The following is a 26,265-nucleotide window of genomic DNA, read 5'->3' on the forward strand; positions in this document are numbered from 1 at the left end:
GATATATTATACATTAATAAGATATATTATACATTAATAAGATATATTAATAAGATATATTATACATTAATAAGATATATTATACATTAATAAGATATATTATACATTAATAAGATATTATACATTAATAAGATATATTATACATTAATAAGATATATATTATACATTAATAAGATATATTATACATTAATAAGATATATTATACATTAATAAGATATATTATACATTAATAAGATTAATATTATTACATTAATAAGATATATTATACATTAATAAGATATATTATACATTATAAGATATATTATACATAAGATATATTATAATTAATAAAATATATTATACATTAATAAGATATATTATACATTAATAAGATATATTATACATTAATAAGATATATTATACATTAATAAGATTATTATACATTAATAAGAGATATATATATTATACATTAATAAGATATATTATACATTAATAAGGTGGAATAAACATATATTATACATTAATAAGAGGTGGAATAAACATATATTATACATTAATAAGAGGTGGAATAAACATATATTATACACATGTACAAACATGTTTATTGTTATAGTATATGTCCATATGTTTGGACACTCCATTTATTACTTAATACATGAGAGAAGCAGAAAATCAGAAAGAAACTTTCAAAATAAAGGTCTCCAGACCAACACTGTCATCCACTATGACAACAGTAAAAAACATGCAGTAGAATTATTACCTTTATGACAGTGTAAACAGAAACTTAAAAATGTATAAGCTTCGTTAAAGCAGAATTCATAGCAGAACTGTTGTTTTTGATGAAGACGGGACAATGCACAATACATATATTGTCACAGATAAAAGCTGATTCATCTGTAGTCTCTTTGAACTGGGCCGATGAGTGATTATCCTTTATTTAACCAGTTTAAATGTCTCATTGGGATTAAAATCAGTTTTTTAAGAGTGACCTGGCCAAGAGGGCTGCAACAATAAACCAAAACACTACAAACTGTCACACACACGAGTGAGCACATTATCCAGTTGATATACAATCTAAACATATTTAAGTATGTTTGTATACTATTCCAGCGTATGTAAAAGCCTTTTTACCCAGTTTAGTTCTAACCTTTGGGATCAACATCTGTAGAAGCTCTTATCTTACAGTCAAACTCTTTGCATGTTTTCTGTGCAAAAATCTTCATTTGTTAAGTAACTAAAGCTCTAAGATGTATATAGTGGAGTAGAAGAAAAATGTGGCATGAGAAGAAAAGTATAGAACTCAGTAAATGTACTTAGATGCATTCCACCACTCGTATTAATTACTTGACAAAGCCTTGATAATTGTGATCTTTGTGAAGAACAAATATGTTGAAATCTGCAGGAGAGCTAGTTAGCATTAGCTGTTACCAAGTAAATAGAGGTAACATTGAGTTACATGATGATGCGTTCAGGCTCTCTCTACACTAAATGTCTTTCACACAACTCTCTCTGCTGTGTTTTCCAGAATCTATGAGAAGCTCATGGTCCACTCAGACGTGGGTAAAGCAGAGAGCTGGATGAGGCTGACTGAAGAGTTCCTGAACTCACCGTTACCAAATACAGAGGGAACAAAGGTCTGTAATGGAAACACTTTCACCGGGCCCACAATATACATCACATATTAAATACATATAAAAAACAAAACAATAGACAGGACTATTACCTATGTTTTGTGTTGCAGAGTGATGCACACTACAGCGTCCTGTCTATGCTGCTCTTCTTATCGGGGTCCCCCTCAAGCACAGACTTCACTGAGAGACCCAGGGTGAAGGAGGCCGGTGAGACGATCAGTTTCCCTTTTTAAACTCTTTTTAAAACATTGACTCATCCATGTTAATCACTATGTCTTCATCTCGTGTCTGCAGAGGAAGTGGACAGCTTTGACTGGGCTAAATATCTGATGGAGGGTGAGGACGTAGACATGGGACCGTATCCAGATACTCCTGTGAGTAAAACGTCTTTACTTTAGTGGTGATTTGCATCAAAACACACAATTCAAATGATTCTGAAATAAAATATTGTATTTTTATGGATTAAAACAGATCTTGTCATTAGCAGTTTTCATGATGTATTATAATCTGTTTAGAGCTAGTGTTAGGAAGTTAAACATCATAATTCATCTCTTATATCTATTTTATATTAATGTGAAAACATCTCCTTCAAACTACTGGATTTATTCTAGTTTATCACCAACACTACTTTTTACAGATTACATGTGAACACATCACGATAACTCATTTTTATTGAATGGAGCTTGAACGCATCATAATGGAACCAATGGTGCTTGTGTATTGATACAATATTGCCAAAGAAATGATCGCGATACTATGCTGTAACGATTTGATTTTTTCCATCTATCTTTATCTCAATATGTCCTGATATATGTATATATTCTTTTTAGGAATGGTCTGAGGAGGAGAGCGAGGACGAAGACAGCCAACAGCCAATCAGCAGGGATGACTCGGGGATCCAGTTGGACAGAACGCCCCAGGAAGACCAGGACAACAACAACAAGGCGGTTCCAGTTACCTGGACAGGTGCAGACGGGTCACACAGCGTCGTCATAGGAACGTCTGTGTGTCTGCGTTGATGCTAACGCTGGTTTTGTGTCTTTGTCTCCAGTGGGTGAACCCGGCGCCCGGGTCTGGCTGGAGCAGAATGTGGTGACTCCGTACTGGGTGGCTCACGCTCCTCGCTTTCCTCACAGTTTACATTTACACTCCAACCTGCTCAACGTGTGGTGAGTTACATTATTATTATAAACATTTTACCACAACACATGCAGCAGTGATTAGGATACTTTTGTGAAAATACTGATATCAATATAAACTACTATTGGTGCAAATTAAAAAGAGAATAGATTTCAAGAATAAAGCCATAATAATTCTACAAATATATAAAGAATATAACAATATTGTCTGTTATCTTGAGATTCAGTCGATTAGATTAAAGGTGTATTTTGAGGAGAATACTCTCACTATTGGTATACAGCAACATTTTGTCATGATATTATGACTTATGACTCAAAATAAAACGTCTCTTTTTAGTAAACGATAAAAATGTACAGCTTTATCTCATAGTCTGACTTTTGTCATGTGAAATTCTGACATCCTTCTGGTCTTGTTGTGAGTTTATTTAAACAAGTTATGACTTTATTGAAGGAAAACATAACAATTTTACTCTCTGGTAATCTTAAAATAATCAATCTGGCTGAAATGCTGGTCGTAGTTTTTTCAAAGCTGTTACCAAAATCCAATATTTCCCTACAGTCATAGAAAATATAGTGGTTCAAAAGATGTCACGATAAGACCTAAAAATGTATTTATTGTTGATTAGTCTGCTGTTTATTTCTTGAATAGTTTTTTGTTTTTTAAAGCCCAAAATGACGCCACCAAATGTCTTGTTTTGTCCACAACTCAAAGATATTCAGTTTACTCTCACAGAGGAGGAAAGAATCCAGAAAAATATTCAAATTTAAACAGCTGGAAGTTTTTTTTCTGAAAAATACCCCAATTGTTGCTCATTTTCTCTATGCCGATACTGTTCTGTCAGTGTTTTATTTTTTGCATGATTTTAAATGTTCTCTCCTCAGGGATCAGCATCTGTACAACACTGATCCGTTGTATCTGCCGGAAGAAAAGGCCTTTGTCACAGAGACCCAAGTAATACGGGAGACCTTGTGGTGAGAAGAAATGATGCTGTGGAGTTTTAAAACACTGGAGTCCTTGTTGGATTTCAGAGATTCTTTTCTTTAACAGGCTCATCTTAACACCTCTATGTTGTCGTGTTGCAGGCTTCTCTCTGGTGTTAAGAAACACTTTATATTCCAACACCACGATGGAAAAGTGTCGGTCAGGAACAACGTGGTGGTGACTCATCTCACCAGCGTGAGTAGAGCATGTTTGTGTTGAATCTTTATGAATTGGTCTTTTTCCGTCTGCAGGAATCACAGTGTCGTCTCTCTGTCTCTCTCTCTCTCTCTCTCCCTCTCTCTCTCCCTCAGAACTGTCTGCGCTCCGTCCTGGAGCACGTCGCCGTGTTCGGCCAGGCGGTGTCCAGGCTGCAGAGGTTCATCGACGAGGTGACGGGTCACAGCTCGGAGCCGAGTCCGCCGGGCTCCGGATCCTCCCACGGCTCCAGGAAGGGCTCCGAGCCCCCCTTCAGGACCTACCAGGCCTTTGTGTGGGCGCTCAACAAGTACTTCACTGGCTTCAAAGAGGAGCTGACCACGATCGAGAGAGAGATCATATGCAATGGCAAGTTCAAGTGTGTTTAGGGGGGGTTAAAATCATTGGGGGACTCTTGATAGGATGCTTTAACTCTAAATATAATGTAAGTAAAAGATGTGTACCAGTGGAGGCGAGGAGACTGCTAATTCACCTGCACATGTGTGGAAGAACTGTTTATTAGTGAATAAACCCCAAAACAGCTTATAAGAAGTGGACGTAGTGGTTGTGAAGTCACTCATTGGTTTGTGGATGTTTTGAATCAGGGAACAGGAAGGCCATATTTGGACTGAGGCGTCTCTGGTGTCGACCTGTCAATCAGTGTGTAGCCCCGCCCTAAAGCATCCCCTGCTTTATGGTCTATTTGACTCTAAATGGACCATCATTTATTATATATATATATATAAACTGAATTTTGTTTGGATAAAAGATTCAGATTAATCATCTTGAATGCTCATCATCTGAATGAGCTTTAAAATAATAAAACCTCTAAGCGGCAAACAATACTGTTAAAGTTTACGTGAATAAACATTTAGTAAAGAGTTTATATAAGAGGGCAAATTTTGAAACATAAAAAAATAAAACTAAAACTCCTTTGCTCCTACATTCAAACAACGGCTGTCTTTTAAAATTTTGTATTTAGTGACAATATCATGATCCAAATCAATTCAATAAGGTTAACTAGTCTAATGGAGCCCAGAGCAAAGTTTTTGGTGAACCGGTAGCTGTAGAGATATTAAACCAGAACTCTTAGCTGTAATTAACTGTATGGATCTTGAAAGTAGCAGGTGGAAAATGGTAACAATCCCAGGAGAGAAAGAGAGTGTAATAAGTGACCACCTGCTGCTCTCTATATCTGCTGGTTATGAGTGTTTGATTCATGAATGATTTATTTCTCATGTCAGCTGGTGTTTGATGTGTCGTCCTCCAGATGAGACGGTGACCCTGTCAGCGGTTCTGGAGCGACTCAACCCTCACTTGGCCCAGATCAAAGTGCTCCACAAAGTGTTCTGCACCGGGGTCGCCGAAGTCCCCCCCGAGACCCCCAACGTGGTCCGAGCCTCCCACCTGCTCAACACCCTGTACAAAGCTATCATCGAGTACGACAGCGTCGGGGAGGCGTCAGAGCAAGCAGTGAGTTTATCCTGATCCTTAAAGAGACAGTAGTGATGTTTATCAGTGTGTCTGTGTGAGGTTCTCCTCCACAGTCAGTGTTTCACTACAGCAGATGTTTGTAGAAACAGACAGGAGAACCAGCACGGAGCAGATCAATGTTCTGCTGTGGACGTATTTTTGTGTTCAGTTCAAGTCTCACAATAGACTCCTAAAAGAATCAATATCAGTTTAAGTGGCGGCTGTGGCGTAGTGGAGAGCAAGGTAGTTCTCCATTCCGAGGGTCGGTGGTTCGATACCCGGCTTCGGCAGTCGATGTGTCCTTGGGCAAGACACTTAACCCCAAGTTGCTCCTGAAGAAAAAACCATCGGTGTGGACTGGATGATGAATGTTAGTTAGAGTCTGATGGTGGCACCTTGATGGTAGCCTGTCATCAGTGTGTGAATGGGTGAATGATATGTAACATACTACTGACTGTAAGTCGCTTTGGAGAAAAGCGTCTGCTACATGACTGTAATGTAATGTAATGTAATGTAATGTAAAGTGAACGCTATATTTAGAATATTTTCACCTCTTTACCTTTATGACGGAGAACTGAAGCTGTTATCTATGCTCTCTACAAAGACACCAGAATCCTTTTAACTCATAAATAAAGGAATCTGTATGCGTTATCATTCTTATGTTATCGTCCCTTCCAGGTGGCCTTGTTGTTTTCTCTGTGGACGGAGACGGTCAGACCGTATCTGGAGATTGTGGATGAGTGGATTGTTCACGGCCACCTGTTCGATCCTGCCAAAGAGTTCATCATCCAGAGGTATGAAGCAAAGACTGATGGACAATAATCCCTTTTGGTGACTTCTCCACAGTGACTCTTCTTTATTCCAGGAACAAGGACGTGCCGGTGAACCACAGGGACTTCTGGTACGCCACCTACACTCTGTACAGCGTGTCGGAGACGGTGGAGAATGAGGAGAAGCTGAACGATGCAGCCAGCGGGAGCTCCGGAGGGGATCCGGGCTCCTCCAACCGGCAGCTCACCATGGTGTCCTTCCTCAAACCGGTGCTCAAGCAGATCATCATGGCAGGAAAGTCCATGCAGCTGCTCAAGAATCTGGACTGCAAGGAGACCGAGCAGTCTGAGAGATCCTCCAGAGGTCAGTGATTTTCTGCACATCTGTGTTTGGGTGGAGTATGAGACAATGGGCCCCTGGGAAAAGGCTACACCACCTGTTCTACATCGGAGCAATACACAGACTCTTTATATTGTTTACTCTTTTTTTTGCTGTTAAGCATCTCTTTGTAGTGCCTTTGTGAATCTTTGTTGTCGTTGTTTTGTGTCACGTTGTTTTGAGTAACTTCGTAGATGGTAGTCTTCCATTTGTAGCCACTAAGTGTCTTTCTGGTTGTTTTGATCTCTTTGTAGTTGTCTTTTGTGTCTTTGTAGTTATTCTTTGTCTCTTTGTAGTCCTTTTGTGTCTCTATGTAGTCCTTTTGTGTCTCTATGTAGTCCTTTTGTGTCTCTATGTAGTCCTTTTGTGTCTCTCTGTAGTCTTTTGTGTCTCTATGTAGTCTTTTGTGTCTCTATGTAGTCCTTTTGTGTAGTCTTGTGTCTAGTCCTATTGTATGTCCTATTGTGTCTCTATGTAGTCCTCTTGCGTCTCTTTGTAGTCATTTTGTGTCGAGTAGTTTTTAATTTGTCTCTTTGTAGTTGTCTTTTGTTTATTTGTGGTTATTCTGTTGCTCTATGTAGTTGTCTTTTGTTTATTTGTGGTTATTCTGTTGCTCTATGTAGTTGTCTTTTGTTTATTTGTAGTTATTCTGTTGCTCTTTGTAGATATGTTTTTGTGGTGTTGGTGTTTTGTGTCTCTTTTCTAGTTGTTTTTTGTCTCTGGGGGTTTTTTGGTCTCTTATGAGTCATCTTTTGTTTCTTTGAAGTCCTCCGTCATCTTTTAGTCATTTCCTGTCTCTTTGTTGTCATTCTGAGTCTCATCCTGTTTGTTTAGTGTCTCTTTTAGTGACATTTTGTAGGTAAAGGCCAGCGGGGCCCCTGACTCTTTGGGCCCCTGGGCCCTGTAGGGCCGCCCATTAATCCATCTATACCTCTGCACCTCAACTAGTTCAGGTTTCAATTGTCTTTTACTGAACAGATCAGTGTTGCTGTATGTGTTGCAGATGCAGAGAGGAAGAGTTTATACACTCTGTTTCTGGAGTCGGTGCAGTCTCGTCTCTGCAGCCGAGACGGGTCGCCCACGGACACCGTTACCGAGCAACAGGCCACCAGGAGGAGCCTGATCAAGATGCAGTCCATCATCTCACAGCACCTGGAGATCGAGGACGTCCATGATCCGCTGTTAGCCATCAACTTCGCCAGGTAAACAGTTACTGCTTCATTCATATAACAGATGAGTCCTCAGAACGCTGGACTGACTTTAGATCTGCTCAGAAATGAACAATGAAGCATGTGAAAACAAAAAAACACTTTTGTAATCCCCAGCTGTTATCTTCTCAATACAATTTTAGCCCTCATTTTATAATGCTGGTTTGTAATCCCTCAAATGCTACTGTCCACAGACATAAAAGGGATTATATAGATTTATATTGTATTGTGTGTGAGTTCTAAATGTGATATAGCTCTGGCCTGTGCTTCCTCTCAGGCTGTACTTGGAGCAGAGCGACTTCCACGAGCGTTTCTCTGGAGGTGACTTCATCGTGGACCGTTCGTCTCAGGCCGTCACCTGTCAAACCTTCGAGCTCACGCTGCGCTCGTGTCTCTACCCGCACATCCAGAGGAGGTACGTCGAGTGCTGCGGGAACCTCATGAAGACCTTGAAGAAAGACTACAGGTAAGATTCACTCTTCAGTTACACCAGTTAGTTTTCTCTGTTCCACCTTCCAGCTGATCTGAGTTCCTCCGTGTCTCCTCAGGCTGCTGGGATATCTCCAAGCGATGAGGAACTACTTCCTGCTGGAAGCTGGAGACACCATGTACGACTTCTACACGGCCATCTTTGACAAGGTGCAGGAGAAGGAGAGCTGGCAGCAGCTGTCCTTCCTCAACGGTCAGCTGCAGGAGGCTGTCGGACAGCGCCACCCCGAGGACAGCAGCAGGTACTACACGTGTTTATGAGAGAGAGAGAGAGCGGGGTTATTCTTTCATTCATGTAGGTTATTTCTGTGTCATGACAAACATTTGGCTCATCCCACATGGGATTACAAGACAACAATATATTTCAAACATTTTCTCGAAAAAACAAAACCGAGAACAAACAAAACAAACACAAACCGAGGAAAAAATGTTCCAAACAAAACTAAAAAGAGAACAGATCAACAATAAAAAAAGAGAACACAAAACAAAACAGAGAACAATTAAACAATAAAAAAAGAGAACACAAAACAGATTTGTTTCTCTTGTCCTAGGCTTCTTTCAAATATGTTTCCCATGTAAACAGCCATCTCATATACAAAATCAATATCTATTGTTATCTCACAAAGCATCACGCTGTTCGCAGTAAAAAGGACAGTAGAAAACTTTTATTGTTTAGAAAACAGCACTTCAGTCAGATTTCAACAGTCAAAGGTAAAACACCAGATCTCAACTGAACACATAGAGATCTTTGCTTTTTCAACAGATTATATACAACATAATTCTACGTCCCATATTCAATGTATAAATCCTCAATTTAGGTTTTATCCCATATGTCATCAACCTTTTATTGTTGGCAAACCCAGATTCTCTAAACAAACCAATATTTATCTTTTTGTAATGGAACTGTAACAAAACAATGTGCAAATATCTTTAAATATTTCATTTATCCCTGCTGAATATTTGCCGTATGATTATTAGATGGATAATTTCATTTTAGTTTATTGAAATAAAGTCTCTTAACTCCCATCATTTCATATTTCATAGGTTGTCAATCTTCTTGGAGACCATCGATCCCGCCAGGAAGAAACATCCTGTGAACAATCTAGAAGTTCTTACTCTGGGTTACAAGGTCAGCATCGTTCATATGTATGTTTACGATTTGGTTTCATGTTTTTCTCAAACTGTCATTAACTTCTTTCTCTCTCCTCAGGTTCCGTGGCCCGTTGACATTGTGATCAGCTCTGAGTGTCAGAAGATCTACAACCAGGTGTTTCTGCTGCTGCTGCAGATCAAATGGGCCAAATACAGCCTGGACACTCTTCGCTTCAGTGGTAGGAGTTCAAATCTATTCATTGTAAGATCTCCAAAATGAGTTCTATGTAGGAGAACAACTTGGTCATGTGTGGAATGTGTTTGTTTTATTCCAGACTTCACAGACGTCACTAAGAAGCTGGAGGGCGCTGTGTCTGAGGAGGTGAAGGTCAAAGAGCAGATAAACCAGCAGATCCACAGAATGTGTCTTCTGAGGGTCAAACTGATGCACTTTGTCAACAGCCTTCACAACTACATCATGACCAGGGTGAGACAGGACACACGGAGCATTTCACAGCACAGGGGTCATTAATCACTTTTGTAAGGCACAAGTTTCAAGTATCTGGCAATAAGTCATTCAGCATAAAAAAAAGGATGTTGGCTTTTAAAGAACTGCAGGAAAGAACGACCATTTGGTTGAAACCCCTTGTATAATCCTTTGCAGTTGAAATTTCATAATTTTAGCACACAATCTTAAATGTGTCTGCGTCGTCTCTTTGCAGATTCTGCACAGTACAGGTCTGGAGTTTCAGCACCAAGTTCAGGAGGCAAAGGACCTGGACCAGCTGATCAAGATCCATTACAGATATTTGGCAACCATTCACGACCGTTGTCTCCTGAGGGAGAAGGTAAACACTCACAGAGACGAGGTTTAACTGTAGAGCTGTCTGAGTAGTTTTTAAATACATACATGTCTGCAGCTGCAGCGATGCTTCTCCTGAGCTGCAGCTGCTCTGTGACCTCACTCTGAGTTCACCGTCAGGGATCAATAAACAAAGACACATCACTCACCTGTGAATTTGTTTTATTACATCATCCTGTGGTGTTATTGTATTTCCTCTTCAGACTGAGGCAGCCAGCCGAGCTTCCTACATGCATTCATATCACTCAGTGTTTGTCTCTGTTCCGTTTCCTCAGGTCAGTTTTGTGAAGGAGGCGATAATGAAGGTTCTCAATCTGGTCCTCATCTTCTCCGACCGGTGGCAGGCTGGATTCGGAGCCTGGAAGTAAGTCAGAGCTTTTAGAGCAAACTGGAGAGAAATAAAGGATTCAAGGATCATGTATTGTCATTATGTAACACAGGGAAATTCAGTTGTAGCTCATTTGTAACCCAACAAACACATGACACACAAACCAAAAGAGAAGAACATTCCTGTAGTGCATTTTTTGAATTTGCATCATAAGGAATGTAAACAGCAGCAACAAAAACAATTCTCTGGTCAGATAATATGGCCGACACCTTCACATTAAAGATTCATCATAAGGAACAACATTGTCCATCAACTCTGACTGTGTTTGAGCACCAAGCATCATGATGTGAACACAGAGTCCACCTCCTCTGGTCCACCGGAGTCCTGCTCTGTCCTGATGTCCGCCAATCACGAGCAGCTTGATCCGGGACCATGATGGATCCAGGTCTCTGTGAAGATGTGGACTCAACAGTCAACGACCTCCCGCTGCTTTCAGACAGCCAGGAGCATGCTGGGTAGTGGAGTAGCCTTAGGTGCTAGCTGGGTTAGCTTAGCTTCCATGTCGGCTCTCCTCCCTCTCCTTCTCCCTGAGAACTGTATTTGTGTCTAAATACTGTGTTTATGTTTCGATTTCAGGATCGAGTCCATCGATAAAATGGAATCCGATTTCAAAAACTGTCACATGTTCCTCGTGACGATTCTCAACAAAGCCGTGTGTCGGGGCTCCTTCCCTCACTGTAAGAAAAACACTGATGAGGTCTCTCATTTAAAGGGACAGTGTGTAAGTTTTAGTGGCATCTAGTGGTTTTATGGCAGATTGCAACCAACTAAATACCCCTCAGATCAGCCCCTCTGCTTTACAAGTGTGTCAGAGAACTATGGTGGCCTTCAGGTAGAGAGGGTTATCTTTACGATGAGCTACTCTGGGTTCTTCAACATGACGTAATAATTGTTTTTACAAAGACATTACATTTAAAAAAACAAATAAATTGTGAACAAAATTAGAATGTATTTATAATTTAGATGTAACTAAATATTGATGAGCAAAGTCCCTATATAAAGTCATTAATACCTCACTGGAAACAAATGTAAAATGTTAATAAAATAAATAACATTTCTGGGTTTTTGAACGCATCACTACCTTCAGATAACGTAATATGTATAAGTCTCTCTCCAGAGCCAGTGTTAAGTTTGTCCGTTCTGGGCTGCTGTAGAAACATGGCGGTGCAAGATGAAGAACTCACTCCCTATGTAGATATAAATGTATTTTTCTAAGCTAAAGAAAACACTACAATTCTTAGTTTCAGGTGATTATTCACTGAATAAAACATAGTTTTGAATATTATAATTAATATCTGCCAAAAAAACCCTCTTAATGTTACACACTGCCCCTTTAAAAATACAATATGTTAGGTTGATTATCTGCTAATTCTTTATATATTATTCCTCATGCACGGATAGGAATAATGAACAGGAATTGATTTTCTTCTTTGTCTCCTGGTGCAGTGGAGTCTCTGGCTCTGTCTCTGATGGCCGGCTTTGAGCAGTGCTGATGAACCGAACACCGTGTGTCTGTTGAGATGTGATGAACTGAACGAGTCTCATTCTGACGCAATCGTTGATGATGTGTAACGTATGACATCACTATCAGCTGATCCGATGGTTGGAGACGGATGTGGACTCATTTATGTCAGAGGTGTCAAACAAGCTGCTTGTGAACAAACATGAGCTTCTGTATTTAAAAAAGTAACTTTTTGTATAAAGGTGTTTTTTTATGAGCTGTTGTTGATTGTTAATAATGTGTAAATATGAAGCACAATAAATATTGCACAATGATTGTCGTTTTTTAAACATAATGTGACATTTCTTTACAATTAAAGTTTATTCATATTAGAATTTACATTGTAATTGACTTAAGAGTTGAAACAGTAAAAATAAATAACAGCACTATTTTGATTTTTTTAATGATCCAGAATTCATCTCTTTACTTAGAAATGACCATATCTCAAGATTGAAGACTGTACGAGACGGTGAGAAAGAAAGGACATTTTGGCTTTTTAATTTTTCAGTAATTTGTCTGTTAGTTTCGGAAGGTCGTTTTGTCACTACTCACTCTCCATACAACATACTACTTCTAAATATCTATCTAACCATTTATTTATTTGTTAATCATTTTTTAATCTGATTGTACTAAAATATTTAAAAAGGCAAACTTAATTTATGTATTAAGTGTATTAAATATCCGAGACACCATTTCAAACTTTTATTAGATTTTTGTCTGTTTTTGCAGCAATCAACCTCCATACTACAATAAATTACACTTCTAATTATCAATCTAACCATTAATTAATTAATTTGTCATGATTCTTATTATATTTATTTGTTTAAAAACAAACTTTTATTACATTTCGGACACATTTATCATACTTATATGTAGATTTTGGTGCAGTTCTTTCGGCACTCTTCACCTTCCATACTACAATCTGTTACACTTCCAAATATCTAACCATTCATTTATTAATTTATTTGTCATTAATCTTATTATACTACGATATTTAAAAACACAAACTTTCGGCACTAATCACCCTCCATACTATAATAAATTAAACCTCTTGATATCTATTTAACCATAAATGAATGAATCAATTTGTCATAAATCTTATTATACTGCAATATTTAAAAACACAAACTTGTATTACATTTCTGAGACACTTATCATACTTATATATGTAGTTTTTGGTGCGGTTGTCTTGTCACTAATCACCCTCCATACAACAATGAATTAAACGTCTTCATATTTATTTGACCAATCATTATACATTTATTTTCCATTAATCTTATTATTAGATGACAATATTTTAAAAATACACTTTTATTACATTTCAGAGACACTTATTTGTTTTTTTTGGTAATTTTACTACAAAATATTACACTTCATATCTATTTAACCATTAATTGATTCATTTATTTGTTATAATTCTTATTATTATACTACAATATCTAAAAACACAAACTTTTATTATATTTCGGAGAAACTTATACCTATATGTAATTTTGGTGTGATTGTTTCGGCAAAATATACTTTTTCTAAATATCTATCTTACCACTTATTGCTTTTTTTGGTATTTTCTCATAATTATACCACAATATTTTAAAAACACAAACTTTTATTACATTTCGGAGAAAATACTTTTATATAGCTTTTGGGAGGTTTTTTTCGCACCACTCCCCCTATATACTAAATCAATTTCACCTCTTGATATCTATTTAACCATAAATGAACTAATTCATTTGTCATAATTCTTATTATATTACAATATTGAAAAACGCAAACTTTTATTACATTTCAGAGACTCTTTTAATACTTTTATACATAGTTTTTTGGTGCGGCTGTCCCGGCACTCCTCATCCTCCATACAACAATGAATTAAACTTCTTCATATCTATTTGACCATTTATTAATACATTTATTTTTCATTATTCTTCTGATTATATGACAATATTTTATTACTATATTTAAAAACACAAACTTTTATTACATTTCAGACACTTTTATACATAGTTTTTGGTTTGGCTGTCCCGGCACTAATCACCCTCCATACTACAATAAATTACACTTCTTGATATCTATTTAACCATTTATTTATTTTTAATTATTTTATCATTATACTACAATATTTAAAAACACAAACTTTTATTACATTTCAGACACTCATCATACTTTTATACATAGTTTTTGGTGCGGCTGTCCCGGCACTAATCACCCTCCATACTACAATAAATTAAACTTCTTCATATCTATTTAACCATTAATTAATACATTTATTATTATTATAATTATTATATTATACTATTCAATATTTAAAAACACAAACTTTTATTACATTTCAGAGACACTTTTATACTTTTATACATAGTTTTTGGTTTGGCTGTCCCGCACTAATCATCCTCCATACAACAATAAATTAAACTTCTTGATAACTTTTTAACCATTTATTTATTTTTAATTATTTTATTATTATACTACAATATTTAAAAACACAAACTTTTATTACATTTCAGACACTTTTATACATAGTTTTTGGTGCGGCTGTCCCGGCACTAATCACCCTCCATACTACAATCTATTACACTTCTAAATATTTATTTTAACCATTAATTCATTTATTATTATTATAATTATATATTATTATACTAAACTATTTAAAAACACAAATTTAATAAAAAACAGAAACTTTTATCATTTCAGACACTTTTATACATAGTTTTTGGTGCGGCTGTCCCAACACTAATCACCCTCCATACTAAATTACACTTCTTGATAACTATTTAACCATTTATTTATTTTTAATTATTTTATTATTATACTACAATATTCAATATTTAAAAACACAAACTTTTATTACATTTCAGACACTTTTATACATAGTTTTTGGTGCGGCTGTCCCGGCACTAATCACCCTCCATACAACAATAAATTACACTTCTTGATAACTTTTAACCAATTATTTATTTTTAATTATTTTATTATTATACTACAATATTTAAAAACACAAACTTTTATTACATTTCAGACACTTTTATCATACTTTTTACATAGTTTTTGGTTTGGCTGTCCCGGCACTAATCACCCTCCATACAACAATGAATTAAACTTCTTCATATCTATTTAACCATTTATTTATTTTTAATTATTTTATTATTATACTTATTATTAGATATTTAAAAACACAAACTTTTATTACATTTCAGACACTCATCTTTTTTATACATAGTTTTTGGTTTGGCTGTCCCGGCACTAATCACCCTCCATACAAATAAATTACACTTCTTGATAACTTTTTAACCATTTATTTATTTTTATTATTATTATTATACTACAATATTTAAAAACACAAACTTTTATTACATTTCAGACACTTTTATACATGTTTTTGGTTTGGCTGTCCCGGCACTAATCACCCTCCATAAAACAATAAATTAAACTTCTTGATAACTATTTAACCATTTATTTATTTTTAATTATTTTATTATTATACTACAATATTCAATATTTAAAAACACAAACTTTTATTACACTTCAGACACTTTTATACATGTTTTTGGTTTGGCTGTCCCGGCACTAATCACCCTCAATACAACAATAAATTAAACTTCTTCATATCTTTTTAACCATTTATTTATTTTTAATTATTTTATTATTATACTACAATATTTAAAAACACAAACTTTTATTACACTTCAGACACTTTTATACATGTTTTTGGTTTGGCTGTCCCGGCACTAATCACCCTCCATAAAACAATAAATTACACTTCTTGATAACTTTTAACCATTTATTTATTTTTAATTTTATTATACTACAATATTCAATATTTAAAAACACAAACTTTTATTACATTTCAGAGACTCATTACTTTTTACATAGTTTTTGGTTTGGCTGTCCCGGCACTAATCACCCTCCATACAACAATAAATTACACTTCTTGATAACTTTTTAACCATTTATTTATTTTTTATTATTTTATTATTATACTACAATATTTAAAAACACAAACTTTTATTACACTTCAGACACTTTTATACATGTTTTTGGTTTGGCTGTCCGGCACTAATCACCCTCCATACGGCTCCGCTGTGACTGTACATTCCTCCCCCCCCCCCCCCCCTCTCCCCCCCCCTCCCTCCTCCTCCTCCTCGTCCCTGCGCCGCTGGAGCAGCGTTAGCATCGTTAGCATCGGAGCTAACAGAGTTTCCTGTTGAGTTTCCCTGTTTGCGGGACGGACTGTGGTCGGGACGCGGGCGGTGCTGCTCCTCTGCTGCTCCTCTCTGCTCCTCCTCTCTCCTCTCTCCTCCGGTGAGTGTCTCTGCGGGGCTCCGTCCTCGTCGTGGTAGAACCAGCCTCTCTCCCCGGTTCTCCTCGGTTCTCCTCGGTTCTCTGCGGACGGTTCTCCGGCTCTCTGCGGGGCGTGAAGCCGTGTTTCTGCTCTCAGCAGGCCGAGCTGCGGCCACGGAGCCCAGAGGAGCTCCCAGTGCTCCCAGTGCTCCCAGCCTGCCTGTGGGAGCACTGGGAACACTGGGAACTCTCCGCCAGCGCTCCAAAAGTTACTTAAGTTACTTTTTAAAGTATTAAAAAAGTAAAAGTAGAGGAGAGCGCTGATTGGTCAGGGAGGCGAAGCCCCGCCCACTTCCGGTTGACCACCAACTTATTTAATTAAAAAATTTTTTTATATATATATATATATATATATATATATATATATATATATGTATTGTTTGTTATTCAATCAGAAGTGGGCGTAGTCATGGTGACGTCACCCGTCAGTTTGTGAAGCTTTCGCCGTCGCCATCTTGGATTAGGGTAGCCGCCATGTTGGTTTTTGCAACCAGTGAACAGGAAGTGACCATATATGGACTGATGAGTGACGTAGAGACGCCGTATACGTCTCTGGTGTCGACCTGTCAATCAGTGTGTAGCCCCGCCCTAAAGCATCCCCTGCTTTATGGTCTGTTTGACTCTAAATGGAGCATCATTTACTAAATGAACATCATGCTGTATTGAAGAAGACTTGAAACTAGAGATTGAGACCATAAACTCATGTTTACAATGTTTACTGAGGGAATAAATCAAGAGAGAAGTAGAGTCATTTTCTCATAGACTTCTATACAACCAGAGGAGTCGCCCCCTGGTGGACAGGAGAGAGAATGCAGCTTTAACACAGGAAGCTTTGACTTCACTTTATAGAACCGGAGGTCGTCTCCTGTGTTGGATTCTGTTGTCGGCGTGAGAACATCCTGGTACTTAACACAGGAATCGTATCTTCAGGAAGAGACGTCACTTTACTGCTGCAACTTGTGGTCCTGAGTCCATGAGGAGTTTGTCATCCACTTCTATCAGCGTTAGCTCAGAGGACACAAGGGAAGGAAGGAAGGAAGGAAGGAATAAGCGAGGATGATGAGGTGTAATGATAATGAAAGTCAAACCACAGCGGTGCTGCTGGTTTTCTTCTGTGGTTGAATGTCTTCTTCAAGGAGGCTGCAAAACCAATACAGAATACACCAGTGATCTACTGTATGTATGTATATTTATATATATATATATATATATATATATATATATATATATATATATATATATATATATGACAGTGGTGAAGCCACTGAAACTGAAAAGTTGGATTACATTTTCCTTTGTTGTATCTGTGAGCTATTGTTTACTTTTATAGTTTGTAGCACTTATTGTATTCATATTAGTTTGTTGCACTTATTGTATTGGTATTAGTTTGTTTCTGTACTTTTGCTCTGGTTTATGCTTTAAGATGCTTGTTTAAGAAAGGAGATGCACTTATGACTTCTGGTGACTAGTAGTTCTCTTGAATACCTATGTTGAACACACTTCCTGTAAGTCGCTTTGGATAAAAGCGTCTGCTAAATGACTGTAATGTAATGTAATGTAATGTAATGTAATATTTGAAGTGACAGTAGTGATTTTTCTCTACAAAGACACCAGACTACATTCACACAAACAGAGATTTAACCTCTCAGAACACAGGAGCTACTGCTCTACTGCTGCCTCCACCTGTTAGTCTGTTTGTGTTATTATGACTTTTTAATCTAAACTAACCCTTTAAAACACCAAAGTCACACAATAACTTAGAACTTAGAAGTTAGAAGTAACAAACTCTAAAGTAGGGTTTGCAGTTTGAGTTAAAAAATATGTGAGTCCAAATAAACTAAGCTGACATTTTTGCCATAGAAATCAATGGACAACGTGGTCCAGGCTTCACAGACATGAGGATCTTCATTTTGATGTCTCGTGGATTCATTAGCATTGAGTTGTTTGTCCCTAATAGACCAAACAAGAAGCTGTTGAGTTGAAGATAACCCTGTATACATATAAGACTTCATGGTGAGCACTTGATGTATGCATCACTGGGCATTAGGAAGTATTGCAACACAGTGCGACATTTACATTTTTGAGATTCCAGATTCGTCTTACATATGATCGCTGATAACGTTGGTGTGATATCCTGTTTTTTCACACCTCATTCTACAGAAACACCTACAACTTCATTCAGGCTGGCACAGTGTGATGCCACTCTCAGCTGAATCACACGGAGGCTTTGACTTCTTCTATTGTTTAGCTTCTGTGTGCCAGCGTTGAGGAGACGTGTGAGCTAAATGTTCTGCAGGGCGTCCATCCATCGATGCGGCAGCTGCATGTGTTTCTCACTTCAAAGGAATGCAGCGGCTTCCTCCTCGTCTTCAGATATGAAAAGATCGAAGTGTGATCTCAGCTGGGTTTTGGTTTTTTTAGCAGAGATTGCAATTTTGATCTGTTTTTAATGAGATTTAAACATTGATTGCCATGCTGCACCACAGATTAACAATCTGAACCCCAAACCCAGCGACGGGATAGAAAAAGCATGTTTCCTTTCAACAAATTGCCAAAACTAAATTGTTTATCACAGCCAGAAGTTGTTAAAAGTGTGAAACCTTACGGTCCTTGAACACATCATGTGTGACATGCACTTCCGTCAGAATTCACAGCCAAAACAGAGCTTAAAAATGTGATATTCACCGAAAACATATTTTACGACTCATTTAAAGTATCGCCAAAAATAAACTGTTTGCATAAAAAAAAATCTATAAAAAACATTAAATTCTGAGCTCTTCAGTGAAACTATGAAGCCATGATTGATTCATCTGAGACCAACAGTCATGTGACAAGAAATCTGCAATATTTCAACTGCTGAACGCAGAGAATCAGAAAACGGAGAAAAGTCTTGAAGGATGGAAGAAACTTTATCCCAGTAATAATCCCAGTCTCAATCATCCAGTCGTATAATCACTAGGGCTGCACAATTGTATACAAATTTTTTATCAAAATCACAATATGGCAGACTGTAATGTCTAATCTCACATTTGTTTAATTCAAAATGTGTGTTAAATATCCTTCTAAATTAAATAACTTGGTTCTGCAGAGATGTCCTGGTCTACACATAATGAAAAAAAAACTTCTGCTTGAAACTTCTGCATTAAGATCCTCAGGCCTCTACAGGTGCACTACTCTAAAAGTGTTTAAATATTAATGTTTTAATCATTATCATCATGCATTCATTACTTTACAGACTTTTAGATAACTGTGTTCACCCTTTTGCTCCATATGAACTAGTTTGCAACATGAGAAATATGAATGTTTGGATATATTTAAAAAGAAATCTACTTATTTACTCTTTTTTTTTTTTTTTTTTTTTTTACGAGTCAAGCTTAAATCTTTCATTGAATCTCTCGGCGGCTGCAGAAGAGTGGTTGTTTAGAAAAACCACAGACTTCAAAGAGTTTCCATAGTGACGGTTTCTGTGGTATAAAGTAGTCCCTCCTGTTTGCTCGTGTTAGTTCTTTTTGAGCATTTCCTCTGGCTGATATTACGTGAGCTAAAGAAGCTTAAGGTAACCGTGTCACGGTGTTCTCCGTGGTGGTGCGTGGTAGGAGCTTGTGTTTGCCGTCTGCCTGGCACACCCAGTTTATTCCTGAGGCCGCTTTAAGCTCCTTACTGTGTAATCACGGACGGATCTCCACACACACACACACACACACACACACACACACACACACACACACACACACACACACTGCACATCGTCACCTGGACGGATAAAGAGCTGCCTTTTCTAATTTGTCGTCTGCTAAGAGACGTCTTAACAGGAACTCTGCACCAAAGAAACCCCAGCAGGTTCCTCTTTTTGAACAATGGAGTGTTTGTTAAAGCTACTTCATGTTTTTATCTCTCCCTGTAGTTTCTAACTTCACGAGTTCTTTCTATCAGATACTTTCAGTTTCTCAGCTGAAGGTTGAGCCGTTGGTTCCCTGTATGGAAGGCGACTGTGAGTCATATGATCTCCTCGTCTGTGATTCATACTTCCCTGTTTTTTTTGGGCTCAGAGTTGACTGACTTGCAGTCTGTTGTGCTGCTTACTTGGCTGTTTGGAGTTCAGTTTGGCAAAAGTCTGTTTGTCTGAATCATTAATGAGACGGGTTCTGAAAGCTGCTTTACATGGAGGACGCTTCTCTTCTGACTTACTTCCCTCTTTGTAAAAAACATGATTTCACAACTGACCGCACCTATTTTTATCTCCTCTACGCTTAGATGACTGTTTTGACTGAGACTCTAACGTTCACTTACTTTACGTTACTGAAGCCTCTTTCTCTCTGTAACATGTGTCCTTAGTCTTCAGTGATGAAGGTTACAATCCTCATTCATTCATTCATTTATAGATGAATCTGCAGTGGTCACTTTATTTATCAGCTCCAGCTCTGATCAGCAGTGATTAAACACCAGGTGGACATCAATAATGTTATGTTACGCTCATTGAAATATATATATCATAAATAAAATCAACAGGGATTTGTACAGTTATTCTGATTTATTAGTGTACGAAACATACAGTTAATAATCTCTCCTCAAAGCCACCAGACTCCAGTCAGAAAGCAGTGATTTTACCTCACTGATCATCGAAACACGCTTCATTCAAACTGGACAGAAACAAAATAAAGCTCATCAAAAGCATCTTTGTTAATCTGTCAACTGTTCCAACAATCACCAACTCTGGTTTAGTCCAAAAACCTTCATTTACAGAGTTAGATGTGAAAAGAACAGACTTTATATGCTCTCCTCAAATACACTAGACTCCATAATAGTAATTTTTCCTCGCTGATCAACAAAACTTTATTAGTCTTTCCACTGTTCCAACAATCACCGACTCTGGTTTGAGAGTTTGAAGTATCAGAGAGGCTGAATGAGTAACAGATATGAAGACGAAGTAACCACAGTAACGTTTTCCCTGTTTGTCGCCTTATTTTAGCAGGTTTTCTTGTTTAAAAAAACTGCATAAATGCACTAGTTTTAGTGTATTAGATTGTATTGGTGTATTAGTTTTTAATACTAACACTATATGAGTTTGGTTGCTCTGTGTGTTCCACACATCTAAAATAAAACTGACTCTGAAGTTCCTTTAATTTAAGTGTGTTGACCTCTATGTTTGAACAATGTTTAAACTGTAAAAAGGGCTTCTTTTAACTCAGTACAGACGTGAACTTCTTTAAATGCTCTTAAACCTGAAGGTCATCGTGTGTTTCAGCTTCACTGAGCCGAAACAAACAAAACGTGGGTCACATTCCAAACTTAGGAAGTGACTCCTATTTTTATGTCACAATCGGTTTGTGAATGGAAGTGAACTCAAACTCCTCCTTTAGTGTGAGAACTAATCATCATCTGAAGACCCTCAGTCGATCTCCAGAGACACGCTGCTTTACCTCCAAAGCAGTACCTTTATGTTTAGCATTTCATCCTGTGAAGAAACTTAATTTACGTAATCTCATTAAAACGTGGAAGTCGTATGCTACCATAGCAACAAACATCTCTGTCTGTGTCTCGTTTCTGTAGCTGCTGTTTGTTATCTGATGCTGCTGTCAGTCGGTGGTCAGTGTGCAAACACTTGATAGAAATCTTTGTGCATTACATTACATTTTACATTACAGTCATTTAGCAGACGCTTTTACGCCTTTACTCTACGCTGTTGTAAGCCTGCAAATTTCCCCGCTGCGGGACTAATAAAGGATTATCTTATCTTATCTTATCTTATCTTATCTTTATCCAAAGCGACTTACAGGAAGTGTATTCAACATAGGTATTCAAGAGAACTACTAGTCACCAGAAGTCATAAGTGCATCTCCTTTCTTAAACAAGCATCTTAAAGCATAAACCAGAGCAAAAGTATAGTGCAGAGGCAGATTACTACGAAAACGATAATTGCAACAGACTAATACGAATATAATAAGTGCTACAAACTACTACGAATAGGATAAGTGCAGTAAACAAATACGAATTCAATAAGTGCAGCGAACTGATACGAATACAGTAAGTGCAACAACTAATACAAATACAATAAGTGCTACGAGGAAGGCTCAGGGTAGTACTTCTTGAAGAGGTGAGTTTAAAGATGGGCAGTGACTCTGCTGTCCTGAGGTCAGTGGGGAGTTCATTCCTCCACTGAGGGGTCAGGACAGAAAGAAGCTGTGACCGGGTGGATCGGCCGCAGGGACCTCTGAGCGCTCCTCGTGCATGTCTGAGCTCGCATTAGACATCCAGAGAATTGCATAATAAACTAGAAGCAGAGAGCTCAGACCTTAACGGAGGCCAAAGAGAGAAAAAATAAGGCGTGATTCAATTCAAAATGTAAAGGGTTCTTCTGTGGCTCAGGTTCCACCCTATCACTACGTTTCATTAAAACCAGGACAGTGGTTTTACTGTAATGCTGCTGACAAACACACAAACCAAACTGAAAACATGACCTCTTTTGCGGAGCCACCGGGTCAGATTCTGGTGAAACCAGATGAAATCATGAAGGTTCACCAGAATCTCCTTCAGCTCAGACTCCAGCAGTAAAATGTTAGGTTCTATAAAGGGACTCTGGTGCTCAGAACCAGTACAGCTTTCTGTCCACAGGGACCGCTGAGGACAGAGTAGAACTAAAGCATTCACGTGTTAATCATTTGATGACACACGATATATGTAACTGGAGAAGCTCAAACTCAGCTGGAAGAAAACATGAATTAGTTTTACAGAGAATCACAGACTGCATATAATTAAGCCTTTGTTAGTCCCACAATGGGGAAATTATTTCTCTGCATTTAACCATCCCGGAGGAGCAGTGGGCTGCAATGAAGCGCCCGGGGAGCAACTTGGGGTTAGGTGTCTTGCTCAAGGACACCTCGGCATGTTGCCGGTAGAGGGGTTTGAACCACCGACCTTGTGGTTACGGGACAAGCGCTCTACCTCATGTGCCACAGCCGTTAAGAAGTGGGCGTAGTCGTCATGACATCACTCACTGGTTTGTGGACTGATGTTATGAAGCCTTGAGCTTGGAGATTTCGTCGTCACCATCTTGTTTTCTTGCAACCAGTCAACAGGAAGTGACCATATTTGGACTGAGGAGGAGTGACGTAGAGACGCCGTATACGTCTCTGGTGTCGACCTGTCACTCAGTGTGTAGCCCCGCCCTAAAGCATCCCCTGCTTTATGGTCTGTTTGACTCTAAATGGAGCATCATTTACTAAATGAACATCATGCTGTATTGAAGAAGACTTGAAACTAGAGATTGAGACCATAAACTCATGTTTACAATGTTTACTGAGGGAATAAATCAAGAGAGAAGTAGAGTCATTTTCTCATAGACTTCTATACAACCAGAGGAGTCGCCCCCTGGTGGACAGCAGAGAGAATGCAGCTTTAAGACAGGAAGCTTTGACTTCACTTTTAAGAACCAGAAGATGCCGCCTGTATAGAATATGGGGAAGTGGTGCTCTTCAGCCTCTTGTGGCTGAATTGAGTATTACAAGAACCAACCTAACCCAAAAACTTTTTTTCACCTGTTCTTCTGAGAGAAAATCATTTGGATGAGACTCATAAGATGGATCACCAGATGTTTTTCTCCTCCGTACATGCTGTTCTTCCATCTACAGAGCAGTGGGTGACCTGGTCTGACCTCAGACCCGTGCACACAGTGACTGGCAGGCTTATGTGCTGCTGGTCCGTCGACGCTGTGGATTGTTTGAGGGTTTTCGATTGTTTCGCTGTCAGTGACGTCCAAAAGTCAGCAGTCAGCAGCATGAGAATGAAAAAACACAAAGCATGCAGCCGCTCTAACTGATACACAACTGATGAGTTTGATCTAGATTTCATTCTGTTGATGCAGTGTGTTCGCTGTAGCTGTTGTGTCTGCTTCATTTGAAGGAATTGCTTTGTGTTTTTTCCTGGAATTAGTTACATAAAACATCCCTGATGCATGATGGGAGCACCACATAGTAGCATGTTAAATGGTTGTCGGGCATCACCCTGAAGAACAACACGATGAGTCTGCACCTTCACACACTGACGTAGAACCATGATTTCACACCTTGAACAGCCTCTTGAATGCATGTTCTCAGTGTTGGCATTGTTGTGCAAATAAAGAAATAGCCAGTGTCTACTTCACGTGAGCTACATGGAGATGTTTCTTTATGCACACGGTTTAATGCATAAATTGTTCAGGTTTGAGGCGTGTGCAAGAAAAAGATAGCAAGATATGGAGATAAATGTCAGATCGGACCGTGTTGGTTGAGACTGAGGAAGCTGCTTTAAAGCCACAAAGAGGAACCTTCGGCTCTCTGTGAAGAGCTGAAGGTTCCTCGTCTGCATCAGCTCGCTCGTTAATTATTGTGTTTTTTTAAGCGTAGTTTACGGTTACCGTTAAGCTCAACGTTTCTGTAACCATCTCAGTCAAGAGTAAACCCAAAGCCATTGTTGGGATGTAGATCTGACTTTGTGCATTATAAAGTTGCCGATAATATAATCACCTTCATTGTTATTTAATATTAGCTTATTTAATCCTTGTAGTGTAAATATATCTATTGGGTTCTGTTACTATAAGAAGTCAACACTCATATAATTGTCTTCATTCACAGCAAGATGATTGTGAACTGTAAAGTTTAGACCATAAATATATATGCAAAATAGAAGGAGGTGCTCATTAGCATAAAGAAAACACAGTGTTTTTAGCTGTCAAATATGTGTTTTAAGGTCACTAGGTACAGCAGAGTAAAAGCAGAAAACAGAGTTTTTACATAAACGAGGCACTTTTGGTTTTCCATACATGCACCACCGAGAATTTTACAAACAAAGAATTAGTTTTCAGATGCCTTAGAAACAGGAAGTCTTAAAAATCTACATTTGAGTAAATGTTTTTCAGCCAAATCAAATAGTTTACAGGATATTCAACCTTTTGTTTCTTTATAAAACATTTAATACTTGACTTGTTTCTTAACAGTTTTGTATAAAGGCAATAAAGTAGTCCATGAATGTGAGATATGAGTTCATAGATAATAAGAACCCCTCCTCATTATTGTGGAGGTTGGTTTGTGGTTTATTCTTTTTGATTCTTCACAGTTCATTTAGTTTGTACGTCCTCTGTTGTTGAGGAGAATAATGCAATGCTGTCTTCTCTCTTAAGTCATCAAACCAAAACAACACATAACATAAAATACACCAGATATGAACTCTGGTCCGTCTCTTGATATTCGTTGTGCGTAGAAGCTTCATCATGTTTGATAAAGATCTGTATGTCCAGTCAGAATGTGTAAACATGTCTTTCCTGTCCTCTCTCCAGCAACATGGCGTCCACAGTGACTTTAGAAGATGCCCTCTCCAACGTGGACCTGCTGGAGGAGCTGCCCCTCCCGGACCAGCAGCCCTGCATCGAGCCCCTCCCCTCCTCCGATGTTCCAGGTCAGTGTGGACGGAAGTCTGACCCAGAGGTCCTCTACGCTGTCTGATCAGACTCATGATGCTTCTTATTTACTACAGAGTCATTGGTTACTCGCTGTGATGTCCACTAGTCAACAGAAGTTTATATCGGATTATTTCTGTGGTGGGAGACGGACTGACATGGAGATGTTTAATGTGCTCCAGTTACATAGAATAAAAGTAGAATTATCAAGAAAACAAACTGAAACTAGAAGGAGCACAAAGACCATAAGACTCCATAAGAGATTAATAATAATGTGAATCTGCCCCGTTATTCAGATCCATTCCAACCGTTAAATGTCCGCTCAATACCTGTCATATGACCCTTAAATGCCTTGTTATATGACCCATTATACACCGTCATAAGCCTCTTATATGTCCACTATATGCCTGTT

At 38.1% G+C, this 26,265-nt stretch overlaps 2 protein-coding genes across 2 annotated transcripts in view; both read left to right on the forward strand.

Moving 5' to 3' along the window:
- tubgcp5 (tubulin, gamma complex associated protein 5) overlaps nucleotides 1-12,397 on the forward strand; it is a 13,534-nt gene extending 1,137 nt beyond the window's left edge. The window contains exons 4-24 of the mRNA XM_054603522.1: nucleotides 1,505-1,613; nucleotides 1,721-1,817; nucleotides 1,905-1,984; nucleotides 2,441-2,576; nucleotides 2,662-2,779; nucleotides 3,632-3,721; nucleotides 3,833-3,926; nucleotides 4,043-4,295; nucleotides 5,197-5,399; nucleotides 6,078-6,193; nucleotides 6,265-6,533; nucleotides 7,552-7,750; nucleotides 8,034-8,222; nucleotides 8,305-8,487; nucleotides 9,290-9,374; nucleotides 9,456-9,576; nucleotides 9,673-9,824; nucleotides 10,060-10,185; nucleotides 10,475-10,563; nucleotides 11,164-11,264; nucleotides 12,034-12,397. Of these exons, the coding sequence (XP_054459497.1) occupies nucleotides 1,505-1,613; nucleotides 1,721-1,817; nucleotides 1,905-1,984; nucleotides 2,441-2,576; nucleotides 2,662-2,779; nucleotides 3,632-3,721; nucleotides 3,833-3,926; nucleotides 4,043-4,295; nucleotides 5,197-5,399; nucleotides 6,078-6,193; nucleotides 6,265-6,533; nucleotides 7,552-7,750; nucleotides 8,034-8,222; nucleotides 8,305-8,487; nucleotides 9,290-9,374; nucleotides 9,456-9,576; nucleotides 9,673-9,824; nucleotides 10,060-10,185; nucleotides 10,475-10,563; nucleotides 11,164-11,264; nucleotides 12,034-12,080 (2,857 nt within the window). The 3' untranslated portion in view covers nucleotides 12,081-12,397. The remainder of the gene's footprint in view (nucleotides 1-1,504; nucleotides 1,614-1,720; nucleotides 1,818-1,904; nucleotides 1,985-2,440; nucleotides 2,577-2,661; nucleotides 2,780-3,631; nucleotides 3,722-3,832; nucleotides 3,927-4,042; nucleotides 4,296-5,196; nucleotides 5,400-6,077; nucleotides 6,194-6,264; nucleotides 6,534-7,551; nucleotides 7,751-8,033; nucleotides 8,223-8,304; nucleotides 8,488-9,289; nucleotides 9,375-9,455; nucleotides 9,577-9,672; nucleotides 9,825-10,059; nucleotides 10,186-10,474; nucleotides 10,564-11,163; nucleotides 11,265-12,033) is intronic.
- A 3,829-nt stretch (nucleotides 12,398-16,226) lies between these two features.
- Nucleotides 16,227-26,265, forward strand: part of cyfip1 (cytoplasmic FMR1 interacting protein 1) — a 39,059-nt gene continuing 29,020 nt past the window's right edge. Inside the window, exons 1-3 of the mRNA XM_054603530.1 lie at nucleotides 16,227-16,384; nucleotides 25,734-25,845; nucleotides 26,018-26,026. Coding sequence (XP_054459505.1) covers nucleotides 25,738-25,845; nucleotides 26,018-26,026 — 117 coding nt within the window. The 5' untranslated portion in view covers nucleotides 16,227-16,384; nucleotides 25,734-25,737. The remainder of the gene's footprint in view (nucleotides 16,385-25,733; nucleotides 25,846-26,017; nucleotides 26,027-26,265) is intronic.

Source organism: Anoplopoma fimbria, chromosome 8, assembly GCF_027596085.1.
Source record: "Anoplopoma fimbria isolate UVic2021 breed Golden Eagle Sablefish chromosome 8, Afim_UVic_2022, whole genome shotgun sequence".
NCBI lineage: Eukaryota > Metazoa > Chordata > Actinopteri > Perciformes > Anoplopomatidae > Anoplopoma > Anoplopoma fimbria.